The sequence below is a fragment of the Rhincodon typus genome, chromosome 9, assembly GCF_021869965.1.
Source record: "Rhincodon typus isolate 14 chromosome 9, sRhiTyp1.1, whole genome shotgun sequence".
In the NCBI taxonomy this organism is placed as follows: domain Eukaryota; kingdom Metazoa; phylum Chordata; class Chondrichthyes; order Orectolobiformes; family Rhincodontidae; genus Rhincodon; species Rhincodon typus.
The window spans coordinates 26344859-26359792 of NC_063340.1; the positions used below are offsets into that span (position 1 = coordinate 26344859).

At 39.7% G+C, this 14934-nt stretch overlaps 1 protein-coding gene across 1 annotated transcript; it reads left to right on the plus strand.

Moving 5' to 3' along the window:
• The first annotated feature begins 4982 nt into the window (after positions 1 to 4982).
• senp6b (SUMO specific peptidase 6b) lies at positions 4983 to 11708 on the plus strand. The gene is made up of 4 exons (XM_020525392.2): positions 4983 to 5014; positions 5329 to 5397; positions 5492 to 5642; positions 8691 to 11708. The coding sequence occupies exons 2-4, from the start codon at positions 5345 to 5347 to the stop codon at positions 8856 to 8858; spliced, it is 372 nt and encodes a 123-aa protein (XP_020380981.2). The 5' UTR covers positions 4983 to 5014; positions 5329 to 5344; the 3' UTR covers positions 8859 to 11708.
• Positions 11709 to 14934: the final 3226 nt, after the last annotated feature.

Here is a 14934-nt window from a genome sequence, read left to right on the forward strand (position 1 = left end):
CTCCCCCCTCACCACCACCCCAGGCCCCAAGAAAACCTTCCACATTAAACCCCACACACCAGGTCTTATCACATGGTCTGCTATTACACACTACCCATTGTCAGCCACAAATAGTCCTCATTAACAACCATTCATTCTCCCAGGCTGGCCATTATCCATTCCTTTTGTCCAACTGTTCTTCTCTCTTTGGGCGCTCTCTCTACTTGTCATTTACTCCTTAACCCCTCTCCCCATTCTTTCTTCTGCATAAAAAACAACTTTTTCCTAGCTACCATCATCTGAAGGGTCACTTGATTTGAAATGTTGACTCTGATTTATCTACACAGATGCTGCTGCATCATTCCTGCGCCTCCGCTGCATCTGCTCCCAAATGGGGTGTTCCACTTCCGAACATCCCAGATGTCCTTGAAAAAGGAGGACCATAACATTCCCCCATCCGGTGATCGAAAATGCACTCAGCCATATCTCTTGCATTTCTGCACTTATGCCCTCACACCCCCTCCCTCCAACAAAAATAAAGACAGAATCCCCCTTGTCCTCCTATCACCCCACCAACCTCTGTATCCAATGTATCATTCTCCGCCACTTCCGCCACCAATAATCCGATCCCACAACCAAAGAGACATTTCCCTCCCCACCCCTATCTATCTTTCATAGGGACTGCTCTCTCCACGACACTCCATTTGCTTCATACTCCCCACTAACCCCACCGCCCCGGCACCTTTTCCCTGCAACCACACGAAGTGCTATACCTGCCCCAACCTCCCCCCTCACCTCCATTCAAGGCACCAAACAAATCTTCCATATCAGAAGGGTTCACCTGCGCATCTGTCACCTTGGTCTACTGTATCCGCTGCTCCCGATGTGGCGGCCTCTACGTCGGTGAGACTAAATGTAGACCTGGAGACTATTTTTGTAGATCATCTGTGCTCTGTTCTCAACAAACGACAACACCTTCCAGTCGCCAACCATTTTAAACACCCTGTCCCACTCCCTGGATGACCTGTCCATCCTCTGCCTCCTCCAGTGTCACAATGACACCATCTGCAAAGTGGAGGTGCAACACCTCCTATTCCGCCTCGGGAGCCTACAGCCCTATAGCATAAACGTGGATTTCATCAGTTTTAAAATCTCCCCACCTCCAGCCTCATCCTATGTCCAACCCTTACTGTCATCCCCAGCTCCTTGACCTGACACAACCTATCCATCTTCTCTCCCATCTATCCGCCCCACCATCCCACTAACTAATCCCCACCATTTGCTCCCTGCACTAGCCTATCACCATTCCACCTACCTTCCCCAGTCCCTTCCCTCCTCTCTATTTATTTCTGTGCTCCCTTCCCCCTCCCCATTTCTGAAGAAGGGTCCTGACTCAAAACGTCAACTTTCCTGCTCCTTTGATGCTTCCTGGCCTGCTGTGTTCCTCCAGCTCCATACTGTGTTGTCTCTGACTCCAGCATCTGTAGTTCTTGATATCTTTGAGATCTTCCAGCAGTTTATTTTTATTTCAATCTTGTACTCCCTTCAGTCAGCTGTATCATCTGACAGCTGTCCCACAGCTTGAATGTCAGCAGGTTCCGAGTTGAAAACACACACTCCGTACCAATGAGAGTTTGCTGTTTTCTAAAATTGACAGAGTCCATAATCATTTCAGCACTTTTGAAAGAGCTCCAGGGAAAGAACAGATACTGACCTTGCAGTTTGCATTAATCTTGATTGTGACCAGTGCAGGAGCTTATGAACAGGCCTGAGTAAGCTAGGATGACATGTTTGCTGCCAGAATAGAGGTGTTCAGGAAAGTGTCCACCCAGCTGTGTTTGTGTCTTGTTCTAACATAGGAATAGCAAGTTAAATTAACTCTGCCTCTTTATCACTAATTTCATTGTGAAACCAAACCCTCCAAACTGCCCAATTTGTTCCTAACCACACTTTATGAATAACAGATCTTGGGCACCAAGTTTATAACCAAAACAAACCTTATTCAGAGTGAATTGTTAATATAACTTTAGCAGAACACAAAAAAAGTAATCTAATTAATATCTATGATTAAAAGCCCAGTCTTCTTTGATCATAATTTAGACTTTCTCACATGCAGTTAAAAGATAAATTAAAAAAGAAAATGAAGGAATTGTAATTTGCCAGTTCAATAAACAATTTCTAAAGATTAATACCAGGCCTTAATGAAATCCTTGGACAATGGTTGTTCACAGGCAAGTAGAACGGTATACCTTGCTTGAAATCCAAAGTCATTGTTAATGCAAACCGTTTCAGCAGACTTCTAGAAATATTTACTTATTTATTACAAACTGGGAATCTTTTCTCAATCTTCAGCAATTTGAAAACTGGAGAGAAGCTAAAGAGAGAAAGCAAAACCAAACAGCACAGTGTCCAGAAGTCTTAAAATCATACTGCCTCCTCCGAAAACCCAGTTAGAACTTGTTCTCTCTTGATTGACCAATTCAATATCTGCTAGCTGCCAACCCTAAGCATAGCAACAGCTCTGTGCTGTTTTGTCCACATTGTCCTTAGATCAGTAATTGAGTTGCATTATCTTTGCAGACCAACTTCCAACAGAGAATATTTGTCTTTTGTTCTAAAACAAACAGTTGTTCAAAGTTCAATTCTTAACTTCAGTCTACAATCTAAAGGAGGATGTCCATTTGAATAGGGAATACAATATGTTAAATTGGAAGAAGTCTCTGTCTCATATGGAAAATTTGTTGGGGAGAGCTGAATTATGGTAATAGAAAGAATGAATATTGTACCAAGAAGGACAGTTAGATGTTTGTTTGATGCAATTGTTTCACATCGGATAAACAATGAGACAGCAGGCTATACTGGACCTGGTTTTGAACAACGAGATAGTATTAGTTACTGACCTCATTGTGAATGTGCCCTTAGGTAGCAGCAACCAGAATATGATGGAATTTCTCATGCAGTTTAACGGAGAGAAGTGTGGGTCCATAACTATTATTTCGAATTTAAACGAGGGCAGTCATGAGTACATGAAAGCAGAGCTTGCCCAAATGAACTGGTAATTTGGGTTAAGGGATAGAGCAATAGAGATGTGGTGGCAAACGTTTAAGGGGAAAACTGAGTGTAAGAGAAAGTTGACCAAAAATATGAAAACAGATATTAAAAAAAATCCAAAGAAATTTTTCCTAAGTGTTAATAAAGTAAGTGTTAATCCTTTTGAAAATGTGTCAAGGAAATTAGTAAAAGAATAAAGCGATGGTAGATGAATTCAACAGAAATATTGTCTGTCTTCACTACAAGATTTAAGTAATATCTCAAATAGCTGTAAATCAGGAACTGAAACTGGGGTGGATGGTTGGGGGGAGAGAAGGGGGGGATGGGTGTTCTCAAGAAAATTACAAGCACAAGGGAAATAGTACTGTGTAAATTGTTGGAACTGTGAGTTGATAAGTCCCCAGGTTCTGATGGGTTTCATCCTAGGACTTTCAAAGAAGTAGCTAGTGACAGTTGATGCATTGGCTTTAATTTTCCAAAACTCAGCACAGAATCAGACCCTTCAGTCCAAACAGTCCATGTCAATCATAATCCCAAACTCAACTCGTCCCACCTGCCTGCACTTGGCCCACATCCTTCCAAACATTTCTTATTCATGTATTTATCCAAATGTGTTTTAAATATTGTAGCTGTGCCCACATCTACCACTTCCTCTGGAAGTTCATTCCACACACAAACCATTCTCTTTGTTTTAAAAAAAAAAAAAATTCTCCCTCATGTCTTTTTTAAATTTAGATTTGTGGAAGATTCCTTTAGATTGGAAAAAGCTAATATAGCTCCTTTATTCAAAAAGGGAAAAAGGCAGAAAGCAGGAAACTACAGGCCAGTTAGCTTAAGATCTATCATCAGAACTGCACACGGTACTCTAACTGTGGCCTAATTAACATTTTATACAATTCCAGCATATTGTATTGTACTTAGATTTTCTGAAGGCATTTGATAAGGTGCCATATCAAAGATTATTGTAGTAAATAAAGGCTCATGGTGTAGATGCTAATGTATGAGCACTGATAGAAGATTGGCTGGTTAACAGGAAGCAGAGAGTAAGAACACCTGGATATTTTTCAGGCTGGCAGGATGTGATAGGTGATGTGCCACAGAGGTGGGTGCTGGGGTCTTAACTCTTTTTAACTTCTGTTAATTATTTGGGTGAAGGGACTGAATGCTTAGTAGCTAAATTTGTTGTTTGAGAAAAAGGTAGGAAAGTGAGTTGTGAAGAGGATATAGATAAGCTGTGAGTGGGAAAGATCTGGCAACTGGAGTACAATATGGGAAAGTGTGAAATTGTCCATTTTAACATAGTATCTAAATAGTGACAGGACACATCTCGGAGATACAGAGATCTGTGTCCTAGTGCATGGATTGTAAAAGGCTAGAATTCAGGTACAGCAAGTAGTCAGGAAAGCTAATAGAATGTTATGTTCTATTGCAAGGGGAATTGAATGCAAGAGTAGGGAGGTTATGCTTCGGCTAATCACGGCATTGGTGAGACGGCATCTGGAGTTCTGCGGAAGGGTCACCAGACCTGAAACGTTAACTGATTTTGTTTTCTTTACAGATGCTGTCAGACCTGGTGAGCTTTTCCAGCAACTTCTGTTTTTGTTTCTGGAGTACTGTGTAGTATACTGGTCATCATATTTGGGGAAGGATGTTAATGCATTGGATGCAGTCCTGAGAAGGTTGGAATGAGTGGATTGCCTTATGAGGAAAGGCTAGATTGGCTGCACCTGTATTCTCTAGCGTTTAAGAGTCGGTGACTTAATTGAAACACAAGATCCCGAGGAGACTTGACCAGGTGGATGTTGAAGGAACAGTTCCTCTTCTGAGAGAAAGTAAAACTAGGAGTTACAGTTTAAAAATGAGGGGTGTCCATTTAAGGCAGAGATGAGGAAACATTTTTTTCTTTTGAGGCTGATAGTCTTTTGGAATTCCTTTCTTCAAAAGGCAATGGATGTAGAATCTTTAATTTGTTTTTAACGCAGAGGTAGATATTTTTGAGATTACCTAGTGACTGAAAGCTTATCGTGGATATGCAGGAATGTAGATTGAGGTTTAAATTGGGTCAGCCAAGATCTTGCTGAATGGCAGAGCAAGCTTAAAGGGCCAAGTGGCCTACTCATGTTCTTTGATCATACATTTGTAAATTATGTAACCAACCTTCAAACAATCCAGAATGTGACATTGCAAATGTATCCTTGAAATTCTAGAATATCTATCAGAGGTTAAGTTTTTGCCACACCCTGTTAACTCACTTAACGAACATAACAATCTCATTTCCACACTTATTCTTTTTCACAGGCCTTGCATTCTCATCATGGATTCTTTACGTGGACCAAGTCGTACAAATGTGGTTAAGATCCTGCGAGAGTAAGGGCATTTCTGTAAAGTATTGGATTTTTTAAAAAAATTCTAATAAGGGTTATCCCCACTTAACTTTTTCGTTTGTTGATCTTTGAAACAGATACCTTGAAGTAGAGTGGGAAATGAGAAAAGGAAGCAAAAGAGCTTTCACCAAAGATGTGATAAAGGGCTCCAATCCTCGTGTTCCTCAGCAAGACAACTTTAGTGATTGTGGTATTTATATCTTACAGTATGTCGAAAGTTTTTTTGAGGTTAGTATCAACTTTTATTGTGTGTTAGAATAGAGAGAATCTTTTGTAAAAGAAGAAAGGCTTTGCATGTACATGTATCTGTCATGGTGACCAGTCAGTTTTGCCTTCCATCTTCCTGGCTGAAAGTTTTTTGCATTGCTTTGATAGGAATGCGTGAGATGCCAGCAACCAACTTGGGCAATGAGTATTCAATCTGGGTGTAATCTTGTTCTTATTCATGTGAGAATAGTAACCAACTTAACATATGAATTAGGAGCAGAAATAGGCTATTCTGGCCTTTAAGTTTGCTCCGCCTTTCAATAATGTCACAGCTGATCCCTTTTGTGTTCTGAAATCTACATTCCCATGTGTCTTCAATAAACTTTGATTCCCTTGCCTAATGAGAAATTATCTATCTTCACCTTAACAATATTCAATTACCTAGTTTCAAGGCAGATTTTCAAAGTCTCTCGCCCCTCCCTGATGGAAAGACATTCCCCTCATCTCTATCATACAATTGTAGAATTTTGAAGGAGGCTATTCGACCCACCATGCCTGTTCCGGCTCCTGAAAGAGCTCTCCAACTAGACCCATTCTCCAGTTCTAGCTCTATAGTCCTCAAATTTCATCATGTTCAAATATATATTCAGTTCTCCTTTGAAAATTTGAATGGAATCCACCTCCATTCTTCTAAGCAGTGCAACCCAAATCCTAACAACACTGTGAATAATCAAGTTTCTCCTCGTCTCACTCCTAGCTCTCTCACTGACAATCTTGAAATTGTGACCCCTAATTACTTTCCTGAAAGGGGACCTCTAATTTTAGAAATGTGCTGGAGTTACAGATTACCCTTTCCAGAATTACTTTAAGACTGTTCAGGATTGTATGACACAAATGAAATCAGGCCTCACTCCTCTTCTAAATTCCAATGAGAACAAGCCAAGCCTGTTCAGTCTTTCCTTTAAATAAAACCCCTCATTCCAGATATCGATCTAGTAAGTCACCTCTGAACCACATTCAATGCATTTATGTCCTTACTTAAAGGAGGAAGTGCAAACTGCACACAGTATTTGAGATGTGATCTCACCAGTGTTCTATATAAATGAAATATACTTTCCTATCCATCTTTGTATCATTTGCAAATTTGGCCATCATGTGTTCAGATCCCTTGTCTAAGTCATGAATACATATTGTATGAAGTTGAGGGCCCAGCATAGACCCTTGCAAAGCCTCACTCATCACATCCTGCCAATCATAAAAAGACTCATTTCCACACAGTTTGATTTCTGCAAACCAGCCAATCATCTAGCTATAGTAATATGTTACACCCTATACCATGAGCTTCTACTTTGCACAATAACCTTTTATGTGGAACCTTATCAAATACCTTCTGGAAATTCAAATACAGCATGTTAATGGTCTCTCACTTATCAACAGCACATGTTACTCCTTCCAATAAATTGATTAAACATTTCACTTTCACAAAACCATGCCGTATCTTCCTGATTATCTTGAGTTTTCCCAAGTAACCAGTTATAGTCTCGTTAATCATCAATTCTAACACCTACAACAGATATCAAGCTAATTGGCCTATAGTTTCCTGTTTTCTCCCCCTCTCCCTTCTTGCTACTCGCCAGTCTAACAGAACCTTTCCAGAATCTAATGAATTCTGGAAAATTAACACCAACGTATCTGCTATCTCATTAGCCGTTAAAGCCATAGAATGAGGTCAGTCAGGACCGACAGACACATCAACCCGCAACGCCATTAATTTGCTCAGTACTACTTGCCTTGTGATTATAATTTCACCAAGTTTCTCTCGCTTCAGCCTCCTGATTTACAGGTATTACTGAGATGAGAGAAGTAAAATATTTATTTACCACAGCCACCATTTCTTTATTTACTATTAATTCTCCATTCTCACCCTCTAGAGGACCAGCACTTACTTCACTTACTCTTTATATCTTTGATATATGTAGAAACTCTTGCTATCTATTTTTAGATTTCTAGCTAGCCTTTTCTCAAGCTTTATTTGTCCTGACTAACCTCTTGTCATCCTTTGGTGTTTTTTGTGTCCTAACCAGTCATCTGACCTACCAGTCACCTTTTGTGCAATTATATCCAAGTTGAGTGAGTGGGCAAATGAATGGCAGATCAAGTATAATTTGGATGAATGTGAGGTTATTCACCTTTTGGTAGCAAAAACAGGAAGATGGTGATTATCTGAATTGCAGTAGATTGGGGAAAGTGGGAGGTGCACCAAAAACCTGGATGTCCTTGTACACCACTTGCTGAAAGTAAGCATACAGATGTAGCAGATGGTGAAGAAGGCAAGTGGCATGTTGGCCTTCATAATGAGGATTTGACTACAGGAGCAGCAATATCTTGCTACAGTTCTGCTGGGCCTTTGGGAGAAAACACCCAGAGTTTTGTGTGCAATATTGGCCTCGTTATCTGTGGAAGATTGTTCTGACTATGGAGGGAGTACAACAAAGGTTTACTAGACTGATTCCTGGGATGGCAGGACTTATGTATGAAAAGTATCTGGATCAGTTAAGACTGCATTCATTAGAGTTTTGAAAAACGTGGGAGATCTCACAGAAACCCATAAAATTTTAACATGATTAGATGGGGTAAACGTAGGAAACGTGTTCCTGATAACTAGGGAGTCCAGAAGCAAGGGTTACAGTCTATGGATATGCCATTTAGGCCTGAGATGAGGAGGAATTTCTTCATCCAGAGTCATGAGATTGTGGAATTCTCTGCTACGGAGAGTGGTTGAGGCCAAATCATTGAATGTTTTCAAAATGGATCAGATAGAGTTCTTGGGGCTAAAGGGCTCAAAGAGTACTGGGAGAAAGCAGGGACAGGGTACTAAGTTGGCTGATCAACCGTGATTGTATTAAATGGTGCAATGGCCTACTCCAGCTTCTATTTTCAATGTTATCAAGAGGCACAGCCAATGTTGCCTGGATAGTAGCTATAAAAGTACTGTGCAGCATAAATATTTTCTGTTCCTTCTCCAGTATGCTACACTGTTGAGTTAATATCAGCTCAATTCATCCACAGAATCCAATTCCAAGTTTTGAACTGCCTATGAATTTGATGGAATGGTTTCCTCAGCAACAAGTTAAACAGAAACGAGAAGAAATCCGAAATGTCATTCTCAAACTCTGTGAGACACAAAGCAAAGGGAAGAAAGGACAGGAATACAGAGCAACAGAGGCACCTTCATGAGCAATGCCTGGCCAAGACAGACTCTGACAGAAGATGCCATTTTCAATTACTGGATGTTGTTGCACTAACACAGAAATGACTTGGATTTGTTCAAGTGTTGGCTTCCACAGAAGGATGAATTTTTTGTGTGCGTTTGATCTTATAGAACATTTTGATGCACACATCTTCATTTTACAGGCACCCAAATGAATGTTAATGTGCTGTTATAAATATGACAAACTGTATATATGTTCATAAACTGAATTTACTGCATTTGTGATCAATTTCACTGTTTGGGTTAGTAAGCATTTTCGTATGTACTTTTGTTAAAGGTAGTTGGATAGCTACTTATAAGTATGATTAAAAGTTATTGTAGTATTAAACGGACTGGGCAAATCTATTTTTTTGGCCGAGTTTCTCTTTACATTTTCTCCACCTGCCCTACTCACATGAATGAATTCACTCCTTGCTTGAATATGGTTCTAAGGTGTTCTTCAGTACATAGTCAAAGTTGCCTTTGAGCGTGGCCCTTAACACTATATTGGCAGCCTTACTCTTCTGTGGAGCCTCCAGTCCTGTTCTTGGCAGATGTCCGTCCATGCATACTTCCAACATAGGTTACTGAGGAACAAGGATCTGAGCTTATTACTCATCTTTAACCCTAGGATAATAAGGCTAATTTGTAGCCTAGCTTGAGATCAGCTAGTTTGAATACTGGATAAATAATTTTGCTGAACTGCAGGCACAATGAATAAATTTGAGCCAGTTTTTAAATGGGAATGCATGTTGTATATCAGCAGCCGTCTGTGAGAGCACTAAACATGGTTGCACGTTGTGTTCTTCCAATTGCTGAACTGTATCCAACCAGGAAATTCTTGGGTTTTAGAATCGAGGCTCCAGTGTAAATGAAGCCTACTTAAATAGGTACTTGATTGTATTCCACCTGGAACCAGGTGTTTTCCAGAAAGGCTGGGGGAAGAGAAATTTGATACGAGGGATAAGATACATATATAAAGCAAGCAAGTGCCTTCAAAAAATTGTCTTGGGTAACTGGTATACATTTATATGTCCCGGCATGTACTGATTATTAATTTGCAATCAAGTCAGATTATACTTTGTTTTACCCGATTTAAGAGTTGGGTGATGAAAGACTGGTGAACTCCAAAGTAAAATGCTCCATGGAATTGATTTGTAATCAAACCATATCCACTAAGACTATCACTGAAATTGAGTCTGGATGTCTTCAAAACCATTACTCTTTTCCCCTTACCTCAAACTGTCTACTGTCAGTTTTTGCTGTTCAGTTGTATTAAAACTGTATTCAGGTTTATTTAATCTAAATCACATTTGGAACTTGACTGAAAATGTTGCGGATTTATTCCTCCTCTGCAACAATACCTCAGCATATTTATGTACATCTGTATATCTGTAATTGCCATAAAAATAATTTTGTGCTGATTTTCTGTAACTCTGGTTTTAAACTGTAATCTGTGTACTAATTTATGGGGCATGCCTATGCTTTGATTGTATGTATTTCATTTTTCTGCTGCTACAACCAGAGATGCCTCTCAAATACACTATTGAAGCTGCAAGTGTGATACTAGAGTGAGGGAATGGTTTAAGCATTGAGCTATTTGCACCATGATAGCAATCCTGTTAGATGCTACTTCACATGTTTTGATGTTAGCAATCCTTTAGTTTGATCTTATGAATTTCCTTTTGCGATTCCTCCCTTTTTTTTCTAAAAAAAAAAGTTGAAACAAAATTGAAAAATCATTTCTGAAAAGGTAATCCAATGAATGCTATACGCAAGTTGTGTTACATCATGGTTGGCCTCAGTTTGGAAATGTTAGTCTGCTAATTTTTGATGTCTGCAGTCACAAATTGTAAGGCAGGAGAAACAGTAAGTTGAAGTTGTCCTTATTTCTACCCATCAACATCTGTTTGAAGTGAGTGTTGAGTCAAGTCCTGTATCATGCCCCCATCATTTAATAGTCTCGTGACAGTCATGGTCCAGACTCTAAAGAATGGATGCTTTGGGTAGCTAATTAGAGAGTTCAAACCAACTATTCCTGTTTGTTATAGTATAATTCACCATCTATGGGAGAGGAGGGAGGAAATTGGAGGACTCTATACCTTGTTAGATTAATCACTTAGGGCAAGCTGCAACATAATTACATAATGCTGCAGTGATATTTACATGTTTTCCCTTCAGTAAAATTAGTCAACCAACTACATGGGAACAAATAATATTTTTCCTATTGTGGATTAAAATGTTTGTTAATAGTCCAGTGAGTGGCTTCTCTTTGTTCCAATAAGCTAACGTTTCTGTCTATGCTTTTGGTTTTGTACTGCCTGCTAACTTTCCTCTTCCATTGCACATCTTTGAGAAATGCCAGTTTCTTCTTCTGTTGTAAAATGATTACTCTCACATTATTCTGGCAGTTAGGATTGGCAATGGTTTACCCAATCAGGGATAGAATTTGAAATTGTGCCATAGGTACAGCAGGTATATAATTATTGAAACATCTTTGAAATTCTCACCATTATCAGGTTTTAAGGATGGAACACCAATGGTTGCATTTGGGCCAAATATTCTCTTTGGTTCTAGCTTACTTGCTGGTTTTCCTTAATTCTGGTAGCATTTGCCCTTTTACCCAATTGACAAACTTATGTAGGTGCATAACTATAAGCCTCAGGAACTATAGAGCCAGAGCTGAAAAGTTGACTCTGCTGGTGAACTTTTGGATTGGATCAATGTCAAGCAGTGCGTATCTAGTTGGCCATCAATGCACGGTGTTCCAGGTAATAACAATGTGTAGATTGTTTTCTAAACCTGCATAATTAAACAATGACTTTTGGTATCAGAAATGTTCAATTGCCTGCTGTCTTTTTGAGCTTCAAATTTAGAATTCTGCATTGGTGGTTGGCTTTCATTTTGTGAATTCAAAGGAGTATGGACTTGTAAGGTTAAAAAGTGATTATATCACTGAATTTATTCTGTCTTGTCACACTGAGCATAGGGGTACCAATCCACCAGGATTGGACTAAAATCTCCAGGAATTGAAGATCAGTCTTTTGAGCACTGCCTGATGCAAAATCTTTGGGACATGAAAATAAGATTGGGTTTTTGTTATTTTCTGAGTATTTCTCTTTATCAGATATAAAGACTATTTGGCTAACAGTCTTCATATCCTCCAATTGGTGAATTGCTTTTGTTTTTTGCTTTCCACTTGGATTAGGAAGGCTGTATGTCAAAAGTATGGATAAGTTGACTGACTGGAGCGAGAGGCAAGATGTATGATGAAACCTCACTGCTGGCTGCCTCAACTGAGCAGGGACAAAATCTTTCAAGTAGGGCTGAAAGTCAATCAAGTAGATATACTCACTAGGCTCAATAGCTCTAATGAGGTTACTGGATAGCACCCATAACAGGTGCTAGTTGGGACAATTTACATTGTTAGTTGACAAATGATTCTTGATCTCCTTTTGCAGGTTGGTCCTGGATGTATGAGACTACTTTCTTGAGCTGCCTTTTCCTAGTTGTAACTCAAATAAGTTTACTTTGTTTTGTGGAAAATCTTTGAATAATGTAAACAAGATTATCTGCTTTATCGTTCAGCTGGAAGCATTCTTCATATCTTTCAACTGTTACCATCAACCTATATAATTGTCCAAAAATAATTTTGCACCACAATGTTATTTCCTTTTGCAAATTCTGGAGAGAAGTACTATGTAATTTCCTGGGAGAAGTGAAAAGGGCAGGGAGGGAAAGAATATAAGAAATTCTTTTGTGGTACTCTTTTTGGCAATCAAACTAGTTTAAGAAATCAAAACTAAAAGAACTGCGGATGCTGTAAATTGGGAACAAAAACAGGAGTCACTGGAAAAGCTCAGCACATCTGGTAGCATCTGTGAAGGAAGAAATAGTTAACGTTTCACGTCTGGTGCCCCTTCCTCAGAACTCAGTTTAAGAAATCACTTGGGTTATTCTAATTCAACTCTATGCACTCAGTACTATTATCTTTGTCTCCTATAGAGGCCGGTTTGTAACTTATCCAAATCACTGTAGTGGCGCTTCCATCAGCAGTCTTTATTTAAACTAGAGTATATGTTGAATAGATCATAATTTCAACTCTCTTTACTGAAACACACCACCATCACAAGAATAAAACATCATCAGTTGTCGTGTCAGCCCTGCATAGTCCTCTTTATTTATGGCTGATTTGGCTGCCTAATTTGGGAGAGCTGTCCTGTGGACTAGTAAAGCAACAACTTGATAAAACGATACTCTTGTCATTATCTTAGACAATTTCCCAAACATGATTGTCAACATCATCTAGTATATCCTATTTCACCAACTTGGCAACACCACTAGTGACAGAGCTAGTACAGTCCTAAAAGACATTTATTGCAGACCTAGACTAGCACCATTAGTGATGGAATGAGCAAGAAGGAAAAAGCTGCTTGATCCTGTCATCACCAATCTATCTGTCACAGGTATGTCTCTTCATGACCACAATGGTTGGAGTGAGTGCTCCACAGTCCTTGCAGAAATCAAGTCCCATCTTCACATTTAGGACAACTCTCCTTACTTTGTTTAGTACAGCCACTGTGTTAAAGTGATAGATTGTGAACATCTCTAGCAATCCAAAAATGGCTGAGAGAGAATTATATTGAACTACAATCTGTAATCTCAAAGCCTGGCATTTCCCCCACTCTACCATTACCATTACCATTACCATCAGACCAGGAGACTAACCTTGAATCGACGTAGAGTACAGGAGAAGCATTAGACATTCCTTAAAAATAAGATGTTAATCTGGTGAAACCACAACAAAGATAAGTGCAAAACAATGGAAGCAACAGGAGATAGAGCCAAACCCTCAACCAAACGATCAGATCCAAGTTGTGCAGCCCTGCCACATCAAGTCACAAATGGTGGTGGACAACTACCAGGAGGAGATAGATCCATAAACATCCCCAATTTCAACAATGGGAAGTCCAGCCCATGTGTGCTGATGGACTGGTGCATTTGCATAGATGGTCAGCCTGCAGTGCTAAGTAAATTGATCTATCTTGGCCTCTTCTTGAGGACCCAGTATCACAAATGCCAATCTTCCAATTGAGTTCACTTCAATGATACCAAGAAATGATCGAAGGCACTTGGTGGCAAAGATTATGGGCCCTGATATCTGGTGAATATTTATGTCCCAGAACTAGCCATGTCCCTGACTAAGCAGTTTCTGTATTGCTACAACACTGACACCTATGCCCTCTCTGGAAAAATGTAGCACAAAATCAATCTGGGAGGGGTCATCAACTTTGCTTTCAAGCAGCATTTGCTCAACAATAATCTACTCGCTGATGCTCAGTTTGGGTTTTGCCAGGGCCACTGAGCTCCTGGTCCCATTATAGCTTTAGTCCAAATGAACAGAAGAGTGGAGTCCCGAGGGAAGGTAAGAATGACCACTCGACATCAAGGAGTTCTAGCAAAACTGGAGTCAGTTGAGTTCAGGGTGGGAGAGAATGTCTCCTCTGTTTATAGTCCTACCCAGCACAAAGGAAGGTTGTAGTTGTTGGACGTCAATTATCTCATCTGAAGGACATCTCTGCAAGAGGTGTTGAGGCTAAAAAGTGAGTCTAGAAGGGAGGGCTTCAGATATCTGGATCATTGGGATCTCTTCTGTGGCAAGACAGACTTGTACGAAAAGGATGAGTTGCACCCAAACTTTAAGATGGTTTAAACTAATATGGTGGGGGGAGGGAGGGAGTTACCAGAACAGTTAGTCAGCATATGGAGTCATTGAGGAGAATGTAGAGGTTAAGTCAAGTAAGTTTAATAGGAAGAACAGGCATTACACAGTAGGAATGGCAGTCTGAAGTGTTATTTTAATGCAAAGAGTGCAACAGGCAAGGCAAATGAGCTTAGAGCCTGAATTTGTGCATAGAACTATGATGTAGCCATTACAGAGACTTGGTTGAGAGAAGGACAAGACTGACAACTCAACATACCAGAGTTTAGATGTTTCAGATGTTTTCAGGAGTGGCATTACTGATTAAGGAGAATTTCATAGCTGTACTAAGAGAGGACAGC

What these genes read in the sequence shown, in the direction of transcription:
- senp6b (XM_020525392.2), top strand. Translation starts at nt 5,345, where the DNA reads ATGGATTCTTTACGTGGACCAAGTCGTACAAATGTGGTTAAGATCCTG. An exon ending in GTGGTTAAGATCCTGCGAGA is followed by an intron (nt 5,398 to 5,491) that starts GTAAGGGCATTT and finishes TCTTTGAAACAG; the next exon opens with ATACCTTGAAGTAGAGTGGG. An exon ending in ATGTCGAAAGTTTTTTTGAG is followed by an intron (nt 5,643 to 8,690) that starts GTTAGTATCAAC and finishes ATTCATCCACAG; the next exon opens with AATCCAATTCCAAGTTTTGA.